The sequence below is a fragment of the Pholcus phalangioides genome, unplaced genomic scaffold (genome assembly GCF_987345545.1).
Source record: "Pholcus phalangioides strain wild (caught in Gottingen) unplaced genomic scaffold, Ppha-v1.0 ptg000028l_1, whole genome shotgun sequence".
NCBI classification, from domain to species: Eukaryota; Metazoa; Arthropoda; class Arachnida; order Araneae; family Pholcidae; genus Pholcus; species Pholcus phalangioides.
In genome coordinates, this window is record NW_028301618.1 from 1,600,999 (window position 1) to 1,623,006 (window position 22,008).

At 43.6% G+C, this 22,008-nt stretch overlaps 1 protein-coding gene and 1 non-coding gene across 2 annotated transcripts in view; both read left to right on the forward strand.

Moving 5' to 3' along the window:
- The first annotated feature begins 7,171 nt into the window (after window positions 1–7,171).
- Window positions 7,172–22,008, forward strand: part of LOC149067721 (uncharacterized) — a 40,799-nt gene continuing 25,962 nt past the window's right edge. Inside the window, exon 1 of the mRNA XM_089252212.1 lies at window positions 7,172–7,637. Coding sequence (XP_089108338.1) covers window positions 7,579–7,637 — 59 coding nt within the window. The 5' untranslated portion in view covers window positions 7,172–7,578. The remainder of the gene's footprint in view (window positions 7,638–22,008) is intronic.
- Window positions 12,504–12,578, forward strand: TRNAS-GGA (transfer RNA serine (anticodon GGA)). The gene has a single exon. It is a non-coding gene; the product is annotated as a tRNA-Ser (tRNA).

Consider the following 22,008-nt stretch of genomic DNA (forward strand, 5'->3'; position numbering starts at 1 on the left):
AGTGCAGCAAGCAGCAATGAAGGCACTGCAGGATACACCAAAAAAAGACGTGTAATCCACATTTACATCTTTGTATGAACAATGGCAAAAAACACATAATTGCACAGGTAGTTGCTTCGAATGAAACACCAAATAAACAGGTTCTGTCTGTGTTCATTCTTCCATAATGAAATAAGTTTCGGAACTTTTTGAACATAGTAGTATGAGGAACACGTGTCTTTAATGACCCAACTCATAAGGATAGCGTACATTTGAAACATACATTTAATCTTTCAAAATTTCTCCCACAGTCCTTATTCTCGTTCTTTTTAAACTCTGCTGCGAGTTATTAGCCACAAAAATACTACTCAAAAAATTGTCATTACGCCATTTTTTAGTGAGTGGATTGAAAATGCTGCGTCTAAAATACTCATTATTGTGACAAAACTTCTATATTTTATTTTTTGTGTGTGTTCATGTGTGCATGTTGTTCGATATTTTGATTTTTGACTATTTAGAGTTGACCGAGAAAGCATTTTAGTGTTGAAAAAAAAAAATCTCTAACATGTATAATGCTGAACTTACATGATAATTAGGTTTTGTAAAAAATAATTTGTGACGTACGGATGCCTGATTAGTGTATGGAAGAATTGTGCGACGATATGTAATAATATGATGGTGACGATGATAAAATAATGATAGTTAATGTCATTTGCCAAGTGTGTAACTGGACTAGATATGTAATAAATTATACGATTTCTTTTTTTGAAATGCCGTCCTGATTCCATTTCGTTGTGATGATAAAGAAATTTATGCTGTCGTTATCAATTATTATTGTTGTTATTACGATTATTATATAGCGAGATAACTTGGTATTGCAATAACACATAGAGATAAAAAGTCTCCCCACAGAAACCGACAGGCCTGCAACGTTAAAATTATTCAATCATTAACTTCATGCATAGTTTAAAGAAATTGATGGCAGATGGCAGCACTACACATAACAAGCACATTACACAAAAACAAACTTCACGTTAGGTTCACAACATGTACGAATTCAGAAGTTTCGCAGAGGAATGTGGACGTGGTGCGTGTGTGGTTTAGTAGTAATAGTGATGTACCGTAGCATGCATTCAGAGCTGTCTTTGAGTGGTTTAAAGCCATGGCCGCAACTAGTTTCTCGATCCTGGGCAAGAGCGCATTTTCGTGCCCTTTTGCAATGTTCAGATTTTGCTAGCATGGTGTGTCTGGGTGCAGCATCAGATTAATGAGATCGGGCCCTTCTCAACCCAAGGGGCCAGGCAGACTGTTGGTTGAAGGACACTTTTACATGATAAATACAGAGACCGTGAAAAGTCTTGGACACACTATGGGTAGACAAAAGATTCATTTCCATGCGACAACGAGGATATTGTGGGGGGGGGGGGCGCTGAAAGTTTAGCGTTTTTTGGTTCGAAATTGAGAGCGCGCCAAAATGAACACTGGACCCCCGTGCGACAGAGTACATTTTCATTAACACTGACATTTTATTTCACGCCCCTTTATGCCTACAAGGGCTTTAGGACCGCTTTAAAACAAAACTCGACACTGTAATATATACATGTAAATATACGAGTACATATATGTATGTTTTCGTTTCTAGTTACGGCTCCAGGATATATAAGGACCCCTCACGAACTCTCATCTTCCTACAACGCCAAACATTGTAAATTTACGATTAAATTACATACAATCGGACGTGGGTTCGATTCCCCGTAGGGGCAGTTGAATTTTCTCTCTGTCCAAAATACATCTTCCCATCAGCCAGCTGTTCAAAACCTTCGTATGGGTAGCGGAGAGTGACATCACCCTCGGATATATTACGGTAAATGTAATGATTCGGTTATTATGCATACTTGGAATCGTCTTGGCGGTTACGCATAATAACCGCGTGTTTATCGCGCTTACCGTAACTAATATAATTGTGTATTTCCCGGACAACAGAAAAATAGGCAGAGGAAAGGTCATTCATACCAGAACGCTTGTTTAGTGATTATGTTCATAATCACCGGAAGGAGGAATGTATACCCGGAAGCACACACACAAGACCCATCGGAACAAGGGCAACCTTCTGTAATCGCAAAAAAAAAGTTCACGGAATCCCTCTTTTTTGCAAATTCCCGGAAAAATTTCGGGAAGAAAATCCTGGAATCCGTAATCCCGTGACACACATTCCGATGCGAGCGATCCTTAAAAACCGAAATGTGTCGTCGACGTCGTGTGTGTTAATCCGAACGGATTAAGTCGTCGTCAGATTGAACACGTTCTGAATAATCCGTTGAAGGAGTTCATGCACCGGATCCCCCCTCAGAAACTATACAAACATTCTAGACCGAGGGTGCTCAACCTTCCGGAGAGTGCGGGCCACTTCGTTCGGTTGAAAACGTGGCGCGGGCCACTTAACTAAGTTATCTGGGACAGTGCAGCATGTCACTTAAGTGATCTAGAAGTGGCTCAAAGTGCTGCGGTCCGGTTGAGCGATCTGGAACTGTGCCGAGGGTCACTTAAGTGGTCTGTAAATGTGCCACGGGTCATTTACGTGATCTGGAAATATACCACAAGCCGCTCAAGTGAGAATGATCACCGTGAGTGTGATCTATTAATGCGCCGTGGGTGACCTGAAAATATGCTGCAGACCACTTAGGTGCACTGGAAATGAGCCGCTAGTCACTCAAGTGATCCGTAAATATGTCGGGGATCACTTAAGTAATGTGGAACTGCACCACAGACCTTGTAAGTGATCTGAAAATACATTAAGGGCCATTTAAGCCACTTGCGTGATACATAAAAGTGAGCCGCGGGTGATTTGAGAATATGCTGCTGGCAGTACAGTTCCAGATATCTTAAGTGATCCGAGGTACATTCCCAGATCACCGTGGCACACCATCCCATTCATCCAGTCCCAGAGCAAGGAAGTGACCAGCCTTTAGATATGTTCGAGATACGGCCGGGGCGGACTTGAGTATTTTGCGGCCCAGTGCGAAAACAGCTTTGCGGCCCGCTAAAACGAAGTTTCGCGTAACCGTGCGCGCCAAGCTCACTTTTTCCACCTAAAGGAAAGATAAGCAAATAACAAACAAATTGCCTCCAAATCGTTTATTATAGCAGTATATGTGTTCGCCGCTGTGGTGGTCGAGTGGTCATAATGACGGACTCGAGGATCCGGGTTCGAACCCCACCGTCGCCCGAGTGGTGGTCGGCTGAAGTTGGTTTCCTGTGGTTCCCAACTTCGAGGCGCAAATGCGAGCCGATCTCCCCCATTAAAAAGTCTCGCCACAGAGAGCAACAGGCCTACCTACAACGATTAATTATTCAATCATTACACTTCACTCGTATTTAGAAAAACTGGTGGCAGATGGCAGCACTACACATAACAAGCATTACACAGAAACAAACTTTGCGTCAGGTTTCACTACACGTGCACACACATTCCCCTCATGTACCAATTCGTTAGAGGAATATGAACGAGGTACATGTGTGGTTTAGTAGTAGTAGTATATGTGTTCCACATGACCACTACCACCACAGGGTATATATAGCACATTGCAGGCGAGTCGCAAATCCAACAACGGCAGAGTGCAGCAGGTCCACATACACGGTTTACAACGGTGAACCGGTTGTGGATTAGGAGCTCAAGTTCTCATAACCGTCTCATTTTCATATCACCACCGAAGTTGCTCTCGTACCAGCGCCACCTATCGGATGTTTTTGAGTTTTCTTCCTGTCTTGAAAAAAATTTCCCGTGACCTAGCGATGCTAACCCTGCAAATCGTTTTTCATTTCGGTTATTTTTGTCAGTTTTTATTCATTTTTAAAGTTTCTACGGACTCTTTGCCCACCCTGTACGTCAAACGAGACCGTGCAATGGACAGCCCTGACATGGGGCGTTGAGCGCGCTCCAGGGAGGTCATTCTTTTCATTACTCCCATGCCCCTCACACACACACACACACACTCTTTAGGTCACTATTTTGATCACTAGTGTGCTTTTACGCCTTTTTTTTTTACTGCGATGCTTGCGAAATCTGTAGGTCACTCGTTTGATCACTCATTGATCTATAGTAACTCACCTACTAGGCAGAGGCGGATGTATGGTTTTTTATATATATCACCTGTGGACTACATAAGTTTATCTGGGGAAGGCCACTAGATGGGAGTCCTGTCAGCCCCCCATTTGTGGGGATCCATGATTATGGGGGGGGGGGGTCCCGCTGGCCCAACAAGGAAATCAGGCCCTGCCAGAGATGATGAAAAAATACTGAGAAGACCTGTGGCGGGGAGTGGGGGGGGGGTTCCTGTTCAGATACAATACCACTCTCGATTGCCCCCCCCCCCACAAGGGCTGACGGGGTCCCAGCCCCGGGGCCCAGGACAATTACAAAAATTTTTGTTTTGTTTTTTCATGCTTTAAATTCATTATATAAGGGCCCATGCAAAGTCTGGCTTGGGGGGCCAGAAAATTTTTCATTCTACAGGGCCCCCGGCTCTAGGATGTGGGGCCATGCCACTCTTACTAAATTCGTCATACAATAGATGGCAGTACCTACCATGTACATCAATCTCGTATTCCTTCCATAGAATGATCGCAATGGCTCCTGGGGGGAAAAAACTCGCCCCCTCAATGCCCTCTCCCCGATCATGTGCTTACATGAATTTCTGCGATGAAACATTTACGTGATGGATCGTCAAGACCCAGATCCCGGGATCGGGACATTCCCAGTAACGGGCTCGACGATGATCCATCCTCCTGTGAGAGAGAGAGAGAGAGAGACCCTGCGCGCGCACCCCCCGGAGAGGAACCTCTGCCCTGGGAAGAGGAGCTGGTGACGTCATTTTTCGGATCAATGCAGCGGCGCGAGGAATGGATGGGGATGGGGGGGGGGCGTGGGGGCTCCCGGAGATATTTCTCATGTTCCTTTGTTGTTGCCGTTGTTCCAGTTATTGCTTGTGGGAGGAGGGGCGATGGGACGGGGGCGACTCGACTCGTTTTGCGCCGAATCCTAACGAATCCTTCTCGGAAAGATATGCCGAGAAGAGCGTGAACGGAGGGGAAGGAAGGAAGGCTACTTGGATACTATGTTTGGCGACTGAATCTTGAGATTGGCTTCGAATTACTCTCGCCAATCCAACTTGGGGAAAGTATTTTTTCCTCTTTTTTTTATTGGCTTCAACAAGAGATAACTTTGTTGGCGAAAGAGATAGTTTCTATTAATATCTGCTGTTGCCAGGGCCATCTTAACGCATGGGGGGGGGCCCAGGCATGACCCGGGGTATCACAGATTTACGGAAACTTTTCCCCGACGTTTCGTCGCTGACATTCACATGCCCAAGCTATTGACCGTGTAAGTGCCCAGGTGAGACAGAAGTGAGTGACTACATAAGTGATCAAGTGAGTGATCGTATAAGTGAACAGGTGAGGCAGAAGTGAGTGATCACATAAGGGATCACGTGAGTGACTGTGTGAGTGACTATGTGATCAGGTGAGAAGGGAGTGATCAGACAAGTCACGAAGTAAGTATGAGGGTCCAAGTGAGTGACTATAGGAGTGACCAAGTGAGTGGGACCATATACAAGTGACTGTATGAGTTAGTGGGTGAGTGACTGTGAGTGACCAAGTGATTTAGTGAGTGAATAACCATTTATGTGACCAAGTGAGTGGGCGAGTGACCGTATGAATGGCCAAGTGGTGACAGTGTGAGTGACCGTATGAATGACCATTTATGTGACCAAGTGAGTGGGTGAGTGACCGTATGAATGACCAAGAGGCGATAGTGTGAGTGACCGTATGAACAACCAAGTGGGTGATCGTGTGAGTGACCAAGTGAATACCTAGTGAATGACCGGGTGAGTGATTGATGAGTGAGTGAGTTGGACATTTCGCACTGACACTGTGAGTGATTAAGTGAGTGACCAAATCAGTGATGGTCATTTATTTGATCGAGCAGTCATTTACTCATGAGTGAGCAGGTGATCGAATGAGTGAGTGAGTAGGTGAACAAATGAGCAAGTGAGTAAGTCATTCATACGGTCACTCCTCTTGACACACTCACGTGGCTACTTCTTCACTCATCATAAGATCCCTCATTTAATCACTTCTTAATTAACCCACTCACTTGGTCACTCACAGGGCCACTCACTCACTAGCTTATCCGTAAATGGTCTGCGGTATATTTCCAGATATATCTTAAGTGACCCGTGACACAGTTTCAGATCACTTGAGTGGTCCTGCGGTACAGTTTCAGACCACTTGAGTGGCCTGCGGTGCATTTCTAGATCACTTAAGACACTCGCGGCACATTTATAGATCATTAAGTGACCCGCGGTGCAGTTCACGTCGCTGAAGTCACCCACTGTATAGTTTTAAATTAATTTCCCGGCCTGCGGAATATTTCCAGATAACGTAAGTGACCCGCGGCACTGTTTCAGATCTCTTGAGTGGTCCTGCGGCGCATTTACAGATCAATCAAGTGAATCGCGGCACATTCGCAGATCATTTGGGTGACCCCGCGGTAAGGTTCTACATCATTTAAGTGGCCCGCGGCACATACCCACATCACTCAAGTGATCCGCAGCACAGTTCCAGTGATATGTATTCCTCCTGTTACGTGGCTCTCGTGAATGTGTTGGTGTGTTCTCTGGTTTTCATATTGATCACTTAAGTGGGCCCCTGAGGCATATTTCGAGATCATTTAAGCGGCCCACGGCCCATTTCCAGGTGATTAGTGACCGGTAGCACAGTTTTAAGGTTTAAACGCGCGCGGCACGTTTAAAAAAAAAAGCCAATAAAGTGACCCGTACTCTCCAAAAATGTTGAGCAACCCCCAGCCCTACGAAGACCAGCCCTAGCCGGGAACCGTGAAGATAGTCTCTCGGGGCCACGTATGGCTGTCTGCCCTAGGCGTCGGGGGGGAGGGGGTAACCAGTAATTCGTTTCTATCACAAACCGGACCCCGTAGAAGCAGCTTAACTGTCTCAAGAGTCATATTGCAGAGGAAACAACTTGACGAACGGTTCCATTCGCGCGGTCTTTTCTTTTGCCCCCCTCGCCATTTGGCTGGATTTGGCGCGATCGGGTTCCGAGTTCCTGGAGGTTGGGGCGGGAGAAGGAGAGACGGCCAGAGCCAAGTTTCGTCATCGCGGGGCAGGAGAACAGGGTAACCATACTTCTCCGAGCGACTCATAAACCGTTGGGAAATGGTTCCGAGCTCCAAAAACAGCAGCACGAAGGCTAGAGGAAGACCTTCCCGTCGAGCCACTGGAGAAAAAACCATCTGGTTGCCGAATTTTGCAACAATTTCAATCGATTCCCGAGCCACACGCCGATTGCTGAAAACATCGGGGTGTTAACATGCAATAACATGCAACATCCCCCGACCTGCGGTCGCTGGGCATCGGATTGCGACTGATTGCAAGCTTGGGACTTGAGAACTCCAGAAGGGTGATCTGACGCTCACCCATCTGATTTTTTTGAATTCGTCGCGTCGCTCGTCGGTGGTATGCAATTTGTTGCTGCTGCTGCAACCGTTCTGGTGCTACGCGACACATTGTGATACTTCAGTCGATGTGCCTGTTGAGGAGGACGTTGAAGACTACAAGCAGCATGGACGACATCAAGCAAAGGTATGCGTGGCTCGGTCTCTTTAATTCTGCACGTTACTGTCCTCGTTTATTTGCATGCTTCGTACTGTCTCAAAACATGCACTGGCGGTCGTGCTCGCTTGTCGTAAGCGTGTATTCATGAGAATAGTCGATATTACATCGAGCGCATTCTGCGTGAGCGATCACTCGAGTGGCCCCGTGGCACATTCGCGGATAACTCAAGCGACTCCAGCGGCATATCTACAGATTTTTTTTCACCCTACAGCACTCAAATGGCCCGCGGTGCAGTTCCGCATCACTCAGTTAACCCGCGGCACAGTTACTCATCACTTAATGTCCCACGCCACCTTTCTGCATGACTTGATCGACCCGCGGGTGAATTTTGTGACCCGCGACACATTCACAGGCCACTTGAGTGACCTGCGGCACAGTCACGGAGCACTCGAGTAACCTGCGGTGAAGTTTCGCACCACTCAAGCGGCATGCGTCACAGTTACAGAGTACTAAAGCGGTCCAAGACACATTTTTACATGACTAAAGCAGCCCGCGGCCCATTAACAGATAACTCAAGTGACTCGCGGCATACTTACAGATCGCTAAAGCGACTCGCGGCATACTTACAGATCACTCAAGTGACCTCTGGCATAGTTACAGAGCACTCAAGTAGCCTGCGATGCAGTTCCACATCTCTTAAGTTACCCGAGGCACAGTTCCACGTCACTTAAGCGACCCCTGCCATATTTACACATGGCTTAATTGACCCGCGGCACATTTATATATAACTGGAATGACTCGAGCATATTTATAGATCACTTAAGTGACCTGCGGAACAGTTCCTCATCACTTGAGCGCCCCATGCCACATTTCTACATGACTTAAACGACCCTCGGCACAAACTCAAGTGACTCGTGGCATATTTACATATCACTTAAGTGACCTGCGGTGTAGTTCCACCCCACTCAAGTGGCCTGCGGTGCAGTTCCACATTGCTTAAGGCACCCACGGCACAGTTCCACATCACTCAAACGGCTAACGTCACATTTCTACATGACTTTATTGTTGACCCGTGGCACCTTTAAAGACATCTCTAATGACTCGCAGCATATTGATGGATCACTTAAGTGACCTGCGGCACTGCTCCAGAGCACTCACAAGTGACCCCGTCGCAGTTCCACATCACTAAAGTTACTCGAGGCACAGTTCTACACCACTCAAACGGCTTATTCCACATTTCCCTGTGACTTAAACGGCTCGCGGCACATTCCCAGACCACTTTACTGATCCGCGGCACATTTATAGATCACTCAAGTGGCTCGCGACCCATTTTCAAACCAGTGAAGTGGTCCGCTTTCTCTTCAAGGTTAAGCACCCTTGTTCTAGGGAATCCATTCACCCTAGAACAGTGTTGATTAAACAGCACTTTCTCAGGGACCCTTTAGTCGCATATCTTGGGACCTCCCCCCCCCTCTTTCAGTCGTAGTCACTCTATTCATTGTTATTTTAATGTATTCTATATTGTTCGGAAAATCCATGGACCTCCCGGGGGGGGGGGGGTCCGCAAACCCCTCTTCAAGAGCCACTGCCCCAGAACATCACCATAACTATTCACCGTTGATATTCCGTGTCAGTGTTTTTCTCGCGGAATCATGTGTCTGAGAAGCCCAGGGTTCCGCGTAGCCCTGGTTGAGAAACGCTGTGCATCATTGATGTGTCATGATGCCCAGGGGCGCATCTAGGGTTTTGACGCCTGTGGGTTACAGGTCTTTTGGTCATTCATATGCTCGCAAACTCTCTGGGTCAATCTTTTGGTCACTCATATACTCGCAAACTCTCGGGGTCAATCTTTTGGTCACTCACATGCTCGCAAACTCTCTGGGTCAATCTTTTGGTCACTCACATGCTCGCAAACTCTCTGGATCAATCTTTTGGTCACTCATATACTCGCAAACTCTCGGGGGTCAATCTTTCGGTCACTCACATGCTCGCAAACTCTCTGGGTCAATCTTTTGGTCACTCACAGGCTCGCAAACTCTCGGGGGTCAATCTTTCTGGTCATCCACATGCTTGCACACTGTTTCAACATGGTCATCTTCCTACGGCCGCACAAATTTAAGCGATATATTTGTAGATCAAAATATAGGGCAAGGGGGGGGGGGAGGGGGCCCTCAACCTTCCCACACAGACATTGCAGGACAAAATAAAACTTCCCATGGAGCCCGTGGGGCCATTAGGTCACATAGCGGCATCTAGAATTATAAGATGGCATACACACTCACAAAGGATAACATATTGTACAGCGGCGTCTAAACGGATAGGCTGACGGGCCCCGAACTACACAGGGCCCCGAATTAGACAACGCCCCCCCCCCCAACAAATTATAGAAGATTTCTTTTTTTAAATTCTGAAAATATTTTTTTAATTAATTAATTAATTAATTAATAATTTTCCAATAATTCCAGAATTATTTCCCCTCACCAATTATAAATTATTTCCCCCCCCCGTCTATATTATGCGATTATGAAATCACTTACACCAATTATGAAATAATTCCTTCTCTCCGACGATTCTGAAATTAATTTCGAAAGTGATTATGGAATTATTTCTGAATAATAATAATAATTTCTTTCAATAATTCTTCCCCTTAAAGTGATAATTGTGAAATTATCATTTTTTTTTTCAATGATGCCGGTGCCATTTCTCGCGGGAATTATATCAGAGATACAATCAAACCTCGTTAGTGTGTCACCCGGTTAACACGTCACTCCGCTTACCGGGTCATTTTTTGGAAGTCCCAATTGTCCTCAGGCAGGGATTGGCGCAGCTATGGCTTACTCCGTTTAACGAGTCACTCCGCTTACTAAGTCATATTTTTGCTCTCCCAAGAGTGACTCATTAACGAGGTTTGACTGTATTTTGGAAATAATTATAAAATTATTTCTTTTATATTTAGTTATTATCTAATAATTATTTACATCTTTTCGAACGCCCTGAATTTTCCTTCCCCGAAATATATGAAAAATCAAAAGTGTGTGGGGGGGGGGGTGTCCCCCAAAAGTGTTTGGGGCCCGGATTAGGCAACGCCTCAGGGTTATAAATACCTCAGTATAGGGTTCTTCTCAGTATCCAGTGGGCTTTGACTATAACTAAGGCACTTTCGATATAAACTAGGTACTTTCGTAAAATGGTCAGCGGGCCACGTTAAAAAAAAAAAGCTGGCGAGGGCCCCATTTTTGGCCCACGGGTCATGCGTTGGAGACCCCTTGGGGCATTTTCGTTTTTACGCGCTGCCCGGGTTTTCTTCAATTACTGCGATTATTGGAAAAGTGACAAACCATTATTAAAGGAATAAACTATTATACGATAATAATACTATTGCTAATACTATTATACTAGCAGCATTAAAGAAGTGACAAGCCATTGTAAAGGCATATGCTATGCAGGTCTGAAAACGCATTATTGGGAAACGTGGTAACCAAAGTAAACATTCCGGAAGTGATTGTTGGGAGATTCAGAAACCATTGTTGCCCGACAGTTTTTTTGCCCATTTGCCCAGATGTGACAAACTTTCAAAGTAGCCTATCATTCAATTCGGGCCCTCAGCTGTAATACCCGACAGAACAGTCACGACCCAGGCTCTGTCCCTCCCGGGATATAAGCCTTTTACCCTTGCGGGTTGGGTCGCGCTGGGGAGCTATAATACCCGGTGCTGCCCGCGTTTTCTTCAATCACTAAGAGGATGGAAAAAGTGACAAACCATTATAAAGAAATGAACTATTATTCGTAACACTTTGCAGCATCAAAGAAGTGACAAGCCATTGTAAAGACATTTGCACGTCGGAAACGCATTGTTAGGGAACCACGACAACCGAAGTAAACATTCCGAAAGTGATTGTTGAGGCCCAGAAACCATTGTTGCCCGACAGCTTTTCAACCGTTTCGGGCATTTGCTCAGCTCTGACGAACTTTTAAAGTAGCCTATCGTTCAAGTCAAATCCCGTTTGGTGTATATGCAAAATTTGGTGACGATAGATCTAGATTCGCGATATATAGATAGCGCGCGCACACACACCACACACATACACAAATTGATTTTCTGTGTGCTCGTGCGTGTTATGTTCTCTAGACAAATCTGCAATTTTAGACCGATCGTAGCCAAATGTTGCACATATACCAAAACAGGGCCCGAATTGCACGATAGGCTACTTTAAAAGTTTGCCACAGCTGGACGAATGCCCCAAAATAGGCAAAGAAACTGTATGCAATGGTGCCTGGGCCTCAAAACTCACTTTCGGAACGTTTACTTTGGTTCCCTCGAAATGCGTTCCAGACATGGCATATGCCTTTACAATGGTTTGCCACTTCTGTAATTCTGCCAGTATTATGTACAATAGCTCATTCCTTTATAATGGTTTGTCACTTTTTCAATCCTCCCAGTAATTGAAGAAAACCCGTACACAGCGCCGGGTATTATAGCTAGTACATTATATATACGAAGGTTTTTAACAACTGGCTGTTGCGAAGATATATTTTGGAAAGAGAGAAAATTCAACTGCCCCTGCGGGGAATCGAACCCACATCCTTTCACTTTCCTCGTGAACGCCCTAGACCACTAGACTACAGAGGCACCGAAATCTCTCAATCTTTCCTTGGAGCTCGCGTACACTGAAAGGGACCGTACATGGTCGGCCGGACCAGACTCAGGCCAAGCTCACAACAGCCAGTTGTTAAAAACCTTCGTATGGTAGCGGAGAGTGACGTCATCCTTGTATAAGTCGCCATCTGGTGGCAGCGTCAGCAGTTGTGAGCTTGGCCTGAGTCTGGTCCGGCCGTCCATGTACGGTCCCTTTCAGTGTACACGAGCTCCAAGGAAAGATTGAGAGATTCGGTGCCTCTGTAGTCTAGTGGTCTAGGGCGTTCACCCGGAAAGTGAAAGGACGTGGGTTCGATTCCCCCCCAGGGGCAGCTGAATTTTCTCTCTTTCCGAAATATATCTTCACGACAGCCAGTTGTTAAAAACCTTCGTATGGCAGCGGAGAGTGACGTCATCCTTGTACATTATATATACTTTATATATATATATGAACCAGCTACTAAACGACACATGCACCTCGTCCACATTCCTCTTCGGAACTTCTAAAGAATTTGTGTTACAGCTGTTACTCGCGTGAATTTAATAATCAGAAAATTGCTCGGCGATGATTTTTCCAGTGTAACATTTGAACCCCCTCATGACCTTCACTGATAACTCTGTAAAGTTAAAAAACGGCCGAGGCGTGTGTTTTAAGTTTGTGAAGGGTAGGGAAGAAAATGAAAAGTCTCCTAAGAGGTGGAAACCTGACGAACAACCCTAAGGCCCCCTTTCACATGGAGCGGACGCGGGTCCGGATCCGAATGCCCTTTCACACGAGCACTGAAGATCGCCCACGTCTTTAGACTGATTTTGTTTTCACCCAGTAAATGCCATACGTGGATAGCGCGTTGTTTAATAAAAGTATTTAATTTTTTTTTTAAATTTTATTCACGGTTTTCTCCGCGAGTCGCTCAGTCCAGTGAGCTCTTAGTTTGAAATTTGTGCATAAAAACTACTTTTTTCGCAATTTTTGCTAATTATTTTCCTCTTTCACCCCTGATTCAGTGCTCATAGGCAGCCTAGCGCCATTCTTTGGTGGCTTAATCTAGAGCCCCATAGAATATGGGTATGAAGATGCCTTCAGTTCGATCCTCACAAGTAGTCGATATGGGAGAAAATATCCCAAGATATTTTCAAAAGATTTTGAAAAAGAAAATCTAAGATCTTTTCGGAAAAATATGAAAGAAAAATTCCAAAAACACATCCAATTGATGTTCCAAAACAAAAAACATTCAGGAGTTACCAAGGACTTTGCAAAGTGGAAAAAGGGGGGAGGGGTGGAGAGACTTTCAAAATGTCTGTGCTTAGAAATATTCACATCACAGTTCTGTTTTAAGCACGGATTACACTATAATTCACTCCATTCTCGTCTTCGCCGTCGTTGGGAACGGACGTGCTATTATCGCGCTCCGCTCACCGACCAATAGAAGAAGTTTTATCCGAAACCGTTGCCGGGTGAATACCGAAGGATTATCCGTCACTCCAGTGCGCCACTTTGTGTCGTTCTTTGTGTTTTTCTTCGCGCACGTTCTTTCAGCGCACGTTGGATTGTAAGATAAGTGGTTTTTTTTTATTATTATATTGCTCTCATTTTTTGTTAATTTTCGTTGTGTATTTTCGATCGACTTAAATTTATTTTTCTCGTTCGCATTTCATTTTCGTTGTTTTTTCGCCAGGTTCGCTCGCTTCTTTGATATAAGTTCGTAGGTTTTTGGACGTTAGTGTTAGCAAACAGTGTATACTTTTTCCCGGGTACTCTCAATAATTTTGTTTTCCTTCCATTTGGGCCTATTGTTGTAGTGTTAGTGTTTTGAGATAGTTAGCTAATTCTAATAAGTATAAATTGTACTTCGTAGCTTAATACTTTTTTTTAGAGGGTGGTGTGTATTCTTTATATACATATTTATTTTATTCTTCGTGATTTAGTGCTGAGCATTCTACTTTACGTAATTCTTTCGTATAATCTCTTACGTATATTTTGCATGGTAATGTATTTTACATTATTTTAATTTCCAGTAAACGTTTCTCATTTTCCTATTTTTAAGTATTATTATTATTATCTAGCTTTAGCAATAGTGTTAGTATGCCTCGACCTCGACTAGTGTTGTGTAGAGCTTGCGACGGGAGGTTTCCCTGGTCTAGGGGTATAGTAGCTGATAGTTTCAATTGTAAAGGGTGCTTGTATAGGAAAAGGCTGGAACTCGAGGTCGAAGCTTTACGGGAAAAAGTTAGTGTGCTAGAGGGCCCGGTTACAACGGAGCCTCTGGTCGTCGAGCCACCTGTTGATGAAGAAGCAATCTCCACGAACAACGACATTTTAGAGGGCGAATGGGTGGTCGTGGATGAGGTAGAGGGGGATAGTGATAGGGGTTTAATCATCGGCGATTCTATGGTTAGGGAACTTGGGAACCGAGTGTGTAGGGATTTTCGGGGTTTCGAGCGCTGTTGTCTTCCTGGGGGGAAGATTGGCAACGTTCGAGCCCTTTTTCATCGCCGAAAGCTGCCCTTGCGGGTGATTCTGTGGGTGGGAACAAATCAGGTAGGAGCGAATATTAGTGAGTCTCTGTCAGAATACCGGGATTTACTATTATCCGCTAGGGAGGGGGGTTCAGATGTGGCAGTGATTCCAGTGCTGCCAAGGGGTAGTAGGGGATATAGGAGTAGGATCCACCAATTTAATATAGGCCTGAAGGACATTTGCTCCTCACTTGGGGTCACGTTCTTGGAGCTTCCCGCATTTACCGATAGGTGGCTTCGTTCGGATGGGATCCATCTAAATAAGAGAGGGGTCTGGGAGGTTTACGATAGTCTTAGGTCAGGTTTTTTACTCCCAGACCACGTAGTCGGGAATGCGGGTTAGTTAATGATAATCACAACAGTACTGACTTGAAATTACCCACCTCTGACTTGGATGGCTTCTCGATTGACAACAAACCACCGGGCAAATTAAAATGTGTGTTAATAAATGCCAGGAGCTTGGGTAATAAGAAAGATTTTTTAGAAACTATGATAGTTGTGGAGGGCTTGGATCTTATAGCCATTACAGAATCTTGGGCAAACGATGGGGATGAATCTTTCTTACACATCTCAGGATACGATACTTTTTTGAGAAATAGATCTGATAGGAAAGGGGGTGGAGTGTTGATATACGTGAAATCCTGTTTGAAGGCTAGAGAGTGTAACGTGCAGAGAAGTGATATTGAAACCATATGGGTTGAACTTGAGAGCAAAAGAGCTCATAAGCTTATTGTTGGGGTTTGTTACAATCCACCGAATAGGGATCAAAACTACATTGCCAAAATGCATGATGAAATTTCCTACATGTGTAAGCGACAGAGGGTTCTCATACTAGGGGATTTCAATTACCCGGGTATTGATTGGGAGAACCTTTCATCTGGAAATCAGTATGAAAGAGACTTTCTTAAGTTGGTGCTCGATAATTTTTTGTATCAGCATGTATCAGAAGCCACAAGGGGTACTGCTATTTTGGATTTAGTTCTTACTAGTTCTGAGGATCTAGTTGAACATGTTTCGGTGGGGGAAGAGTTTTCTTCCAGTGATCATCGTATCGTCAGATTTCACTGTAACTTTTCCTCGGGTAAGGTTGATAACAAAAGACTGGTTCCTTGTTTTCGGAGAACTAACTTTGATGTTTTGAGAAGAAGGTTAGCGGAAGTTTTCAAAGACCGGTTGGAATCAGTAGGGGTGGTAAGTCAATGGGAAGAATTTAGTACGAAGCTGTCCTCTGTTTTGCACGACGTCATACCCTTTGTTCGAAAAAAGCGTGTTTGTACATCACACCCTCTATGGTTCACAGATAGCGTGCGGAACCTTTATCTTGAAAAGAAAAGAGCATTCAGAGAGTATAAATGTGGACGGGGTGACCTATCATTGTTTACTGATAAAAGAAGACTGTTGAAGAAAGCGATAAGGGATAGTAAAAAGGAAGTTGAATCTAGGTTGGCAGATAACATTGGCTCTGACCCAAAATCATTTTTTCGATACGTCAATAACGGATGTAAGGGGACAGTTGGTCCCCTCTCGATAGGAGGCTCTAAGGTAGAGAGCAATGTAGGCATGTGTAGTGCTTTCAATGACTTTTTCGCGTCGGTTTTTAATGGAGATAATGATATTCGATATACGGGTGTTGCATGGGGTAATAAAACCCTCAACGATATTCAAGTACTTCTACTTGAATATCGTTGAGGGTTTTATTACCCCATGCAACACAACGTGGAGGTCCTAAATCTTCTAAGAAATGTATGCGCAAGCAAAGCACCAGGACCAGATGATATCTATCCCAGGGTTCTCAGGGAAGGTGCTAATGAATTGTTGGGGCCAGTCGCACAGATATACAGGAGTAGTGTTGCTGAGGGTATCGTCCCGAGAGATTGGAAACTGGCTAACGTTGTTCCGATATTTAAGAAGGGTAGTAGAGAAGTGGTGTCTAATTATCGTCCAGTGAGTTTGACGAGCTCCCTCTCGAAAATTTTGGAAATTATCATCAAAAGGCAGTTTGTGAAGTGGATAGACGAGAATAATGTATTGTCGGATAATCAGCATGGGTTCAGGAAGGGGAAGTCATGTGTAACTAACCTCCTTTGCTTCTATGATTACGTGACTAAGGCTTTGGGTAAGAGCAAAAATGTCGACGTTGTTTACCTTGATTTCCAGAAGGCATTCGATCGGGTCCAACATGGCAAACTCTTGAAGCGTTTACACGAGATTGGAATAGGGGGCAACTTGCTGAATTGGATAGAATCGTGGTTAAGAGATAGGTCGCAACGAGTTATGGTGAACGGGGAATTCTCTTGTTGGACAGACGTCACAAGTGGAGTTCCTCAGGGAAGTGTCCTTGGCCCCATACTTTTTTCACTTTTTATCGACAAACTCGATCAGGGTATCGATGGAATTACTAGCAAATTCGCAGATGATGTGAAGCTAATGGGGGTAATCGGGAATGAAAGCGATAGGGAGTTGCTCCAGACCAACTTAGACAAGATTGCAGCATGGGCAAATGAATGGAGCATGACGTTTAGCGTAGATAAGTGCATGGTCGCTCATTTTGGTTCGAACAACCCACGGTTCTCTTACGAGTTGAATGGTGTCACTATCCCGGATGCAACTAGAGTCACCGATTTGGGAATTCTCATTGACGAGCGACTTAAGTTTTCTGAACATTGTTCAGCGGTTGTCAAAAAAGCGAATAGAATGCTTGGTCTCATTTTCAAAAAGGTCTCTTCGCGTTCTCCTAAAGTCATTCTTCCGCTTTTTCGAGGCTTAGTTCGTCCTGGACTGGAGTATGCGGTAAGGTTTTGGAGACCATACCTACAGAGGGACATAGACTTGATTGAAGGGGTGCAGAGAAGAGCTACGCGTGTCCTTATTGGCACACAGGGCTTGAGTTATGAAGAGAGACTTCATTTTTTGAATATGTTTACATTGGATGAACGCAGGTGTCGAGGAGATATGATCGAAGTGTTCAAAATTTTCAATGGGATGGATAGGATGGACCATGAACTTTTAGTACACCGCCAATCGACTGCTTTTACAAGGGGACACCAGTATCGATTGGTGAGGGACAATGCAAGGTTATGGTGTCGCAGGGAATTTTTCTCTAATAGGGTTGTTAATAAATGGAATAGCTTACCCCCGGAGGTAGTAAATTGTAACACAATTGACACGTTTAAAAAGAAATACGATAAACATGTTGGGGTAAATCGAGAAGCTATCCATTCTTAGAATAAGACAACCATAAGTATTCTTTATGGGCATTGTATAATATTTTATCATGTGTATATATTGTTTATAATTTGTGTTAATTGCATTTTTAATGGGGTTGCTGTATTTTCGAAACATATGACATCCATATTTTTATGGGCATCTTTTTATCAGCCACCTCGTTGGGCATTTTGCCTGTTGTGGCGTTGTATTTGTATTTGTATAAAAATTTTATAATAATTAATTCCTTTACAAATGCAACCAATAAGCTGATCGGTTGCATTCGAGCAAATGCGACCGATAAATTCATTGGTTGCTTTTTTCAAGTTTTATAAAATAACTTTAATAAACCTTTTAGAGTGAAATCCCATCCTTAGATTAGTTAGGTCTGAAATTTCACTTTTGTTTTTTAGTTTATGGACTCAATATAGAGTAAAATATACTTCTAGGTATCGGGGGAACCACCAAAAAACCATTGAAGTGCTTGGGGCTTTCAAACGTCTTAATCCGGCCCTGAGTGGACGCCGTACGTGGATAACGTTGTTTAATAAAAGTATTTATTTTTAAAGTTGAAAAAAATTAAGAGATTAAAAATTTAAAAAAACCAAAAAACCAAAAATTTAAGTCATTATTTGGTCACTTCCCAATATCGGCTACATTTTCATGGTCCCGTCAGTGGCCGTTGTTGACAGGTTTTATTGTATAAAATTGTAAAGTATGGACAAAAGGAAGTTGAAGTTGCTATAATATCTCAGAAGGAAACGGAGGGATAGACGTATGTGGGGGGGGGGTGCATCCTATTGATGAACAGGGACCTTCATAAGGTGTTTTTAAGGGTATTTGTGGCAAATGATTAAAAAAATTCCGTGCAAAATCATCTTTAAAAAGTAGCGAAAGATGCGGACGAATTCGCTCCTCATCCGCATCGTGTGAATAGATCCGAATAACCCAATTGTCAAAACTTGTATGTGCGGATGCGGAGCCCGCACTTAGGTTTTGACACATGCGGACGCCATCCGGACCCGCACGAACACTTCAAAGTTGCGGGCGCATTCCGCATCGTCTGAAAGGCTCCGTATATACCAATTGTTAAAACTTCTTCCGGACCCGCGTCCGCATCCGCTCCGTGAAAAACGGCCCTAAGTCTCATACAGGGGGGGGGGGGTGAAGACAAAAAGAATAACAAGAGGAATAAAGATAAGTCAAAACTTGGACGAGTCTATTTTAAGGGGGAAAAACGGCTGGAAAAGAGTTAAAGACCGACGCGAAAAATTAATTAAAAACACTACACCTGCTTACATTGCTCTCTACCGCAGACCCTCCTATCGAAAGGGGGGGTACAACTGTCTGCTTACATCCATTATTGTCTTACCTGAAAAACGATTTTGGGTCGGAGCCAATGTTATCTGCCAACCTAGATTCAACTCCCTCTTTTTACTATTCCTTATCGCTTTGTTCAACGACCTTCTTTTTTCAGTGAATGATGACCGGTCACCTCTTCCACTTTTGTATTCTTTGAGAGGTCATCTCTTTTCAAGATAAAGATTACTCACGTTATCCGCGAACCTGAAGGGGGGGGGGGTGCGATGAACAAACCGGTTTTTTACGAACAAAGTGCATAAATCATGCACAGAAAAAGAGGTTTGCTCTGAATTCAAAATCAAGCTGTAAATATAAAAAATATACCCGGAAGGCTAATGAGTGTATTTCGGAATTAAATTTCAAAGTAATATAAGTAATATCGTAAGTTTTCACGCGTTAGGATTTCAGTACATCTACTTCGCTGAGAAGCAAATGACAAAAAGCATAATAGTTACAGGCTGCAGCAAAATGTCTTTTGAAATCTTCAGAATGATTTGAACACAAACAATTTTATTTTGTAGCAAAGCAGCAGGTCATAAGAAATTTCTATTATCTACGCAATCTCTCCCTAATTGCAACTAATCAACGCAATTCAAAGTAAAAATTTAATGACTAAATTAAAAAAACATTTTCTGCATTTATGAAGAGAGACTTCATTTTTTGAATATGTTTACATTGGATGAACGCAGGAGTCGAGGAGATATGATCGGAGTGTTCAAAATTTTCAATGGGATGGATAGGATGGACTGCTATGGATAGCACCGCCAATCGACTGCTTTTACAAGGGGACACCAGTATCGATTGGTGAGGGACAATGCGAGGTTATGGTGCCGCAGGGAATTTTTCTCTAATAGGGTTGTTAGTAAATGGAATAGCTTACCCCCGGAGGTAGTAAATTGTAACACAATTGACACGTTTAAAAAGAAATACGATAAACATGTTGGGGTAAATCGAGAAGCTCTATTCCATTCTTAGAATAAGACAACCATAAGTATTCTTTATGGGCATTGTATAATATTTTATCATGTGTGTATATTGTTTATAATTTTTATTAATTGCATTTTTAATTGGGTTGCTATATTTTTGAAATATATGACATCCATATTTTTATGGGCATCTTTTTCTCAGCCACCTCGTTGGGCATTTTGCCTGTTGTGACGTTGTGCCTCTGTGGTGGTCGAGTGGTTATAGTGACGGACTCGCGATGCGAGGATCCGGGTTCGAACCCTACAGTGGTGGTCGGCTGAAGTTGGTTTTCTGTGATTCCCAACTTCAAGGCGCGAATGCGAGCCGATCTCCCCGTTAAAAAGTCTCGTCGCAGAGAGCAACAGGCCTACAACGTTACAAATATTCAATCATTACACTTCACTCACAATTTGAAGTATAGATGGCAGCACTGAAATATCATACACAACACTAGCTACACACTCAGACTGTTAGGTGTACACACTCACTTTGTTCCAGACTCTGCCACGAAGCTGGGCTGGAAGAGATCTCGGCAACGTGATAAGTCCGGTGGCAGAGACCCTGGTGTTCATTCATGTTGTGGCGTTGTATTTGTATTTATGTACAGGGTCTTTATAATTAAAGTTCCACTTTGTGTGAAATGGCCGTAAAAGGAAAATTATTGGACAAAATGCTATCAAACTTGGTAATAGTTTACAGGAGGGCATGGGATTCAATTTTCCGCGGACAAAAATAGTTAAAAAACTTACCACCAGCGGGGAATGGCGCTGTATGCTTACAGTCGATGTTAAGACGTTTCGTGGTACCTGAACTTCAGCAACGTGGCATTCTATACTCTACGATTTTTATGCAGGACAGTGCTCCACCTCACATTGGTACATGTGTCAAAGTTACTTCAGCACCATTTCACGGATGACCGGATATGTGAACCGACACTTCCCTATTTCTTGGCCACCCCGGTCACTCAGATCTCAACCCTTAAGTGCGATACACCGACATGTCCGTAACATTCCTCCTATACAAATATACAAATACAACGCCACAACAGGCAAAATGCCCAACGAGGTGGCTGAGAAAAAGATGCCCATAAAAATATGGATGCCATATATTTCCAAAAAAAAATATAGCAACCCAGTTAAAAATGCAATTAACAAAAATTATAATCAATCCTGATATGCTAAGAGCTACTGTTGAGAACTCAGTGATACGATTCAACAGAAAATGGTGGACGCCATGTTGAACATGCTTTGCAACACGTTTTAGAAACGATTAAAAACATTTTGAACCGATGTCTTCACGTCTCAACGTTTAACAATCTTGCATACAGTGCCATTCCCTGCTGGTGGTGAGTTTTTGAACTTTTTTTGGCGGAGAAGGGAATCCCATGACCTTCTGTAAACTATTACCAAGTTTGATAACATTTTGTCCGGTAGTTTTCCTTTTATGGCCATTTCAAAGTGGAACTTTAATTATAAAGACCTCGTATAATTGTTTCAAACGTTCGGATATCTCGGTATTTTGCAATAATAAACATACGTTCAAGTGAAAACAAACTATTCGGGTCATGTTGATCCGGACATTATACTTTTTGTACTGTTCGGAACAGCGTACAGCAGGGACAAGTTCTGGTGAATTTCGTATAGGCCCTAACATAAAAGATTTTAATTTAGAATCAGATCCTGGTAAAAATTTCCAAAGAGATCGCTGTAAAGT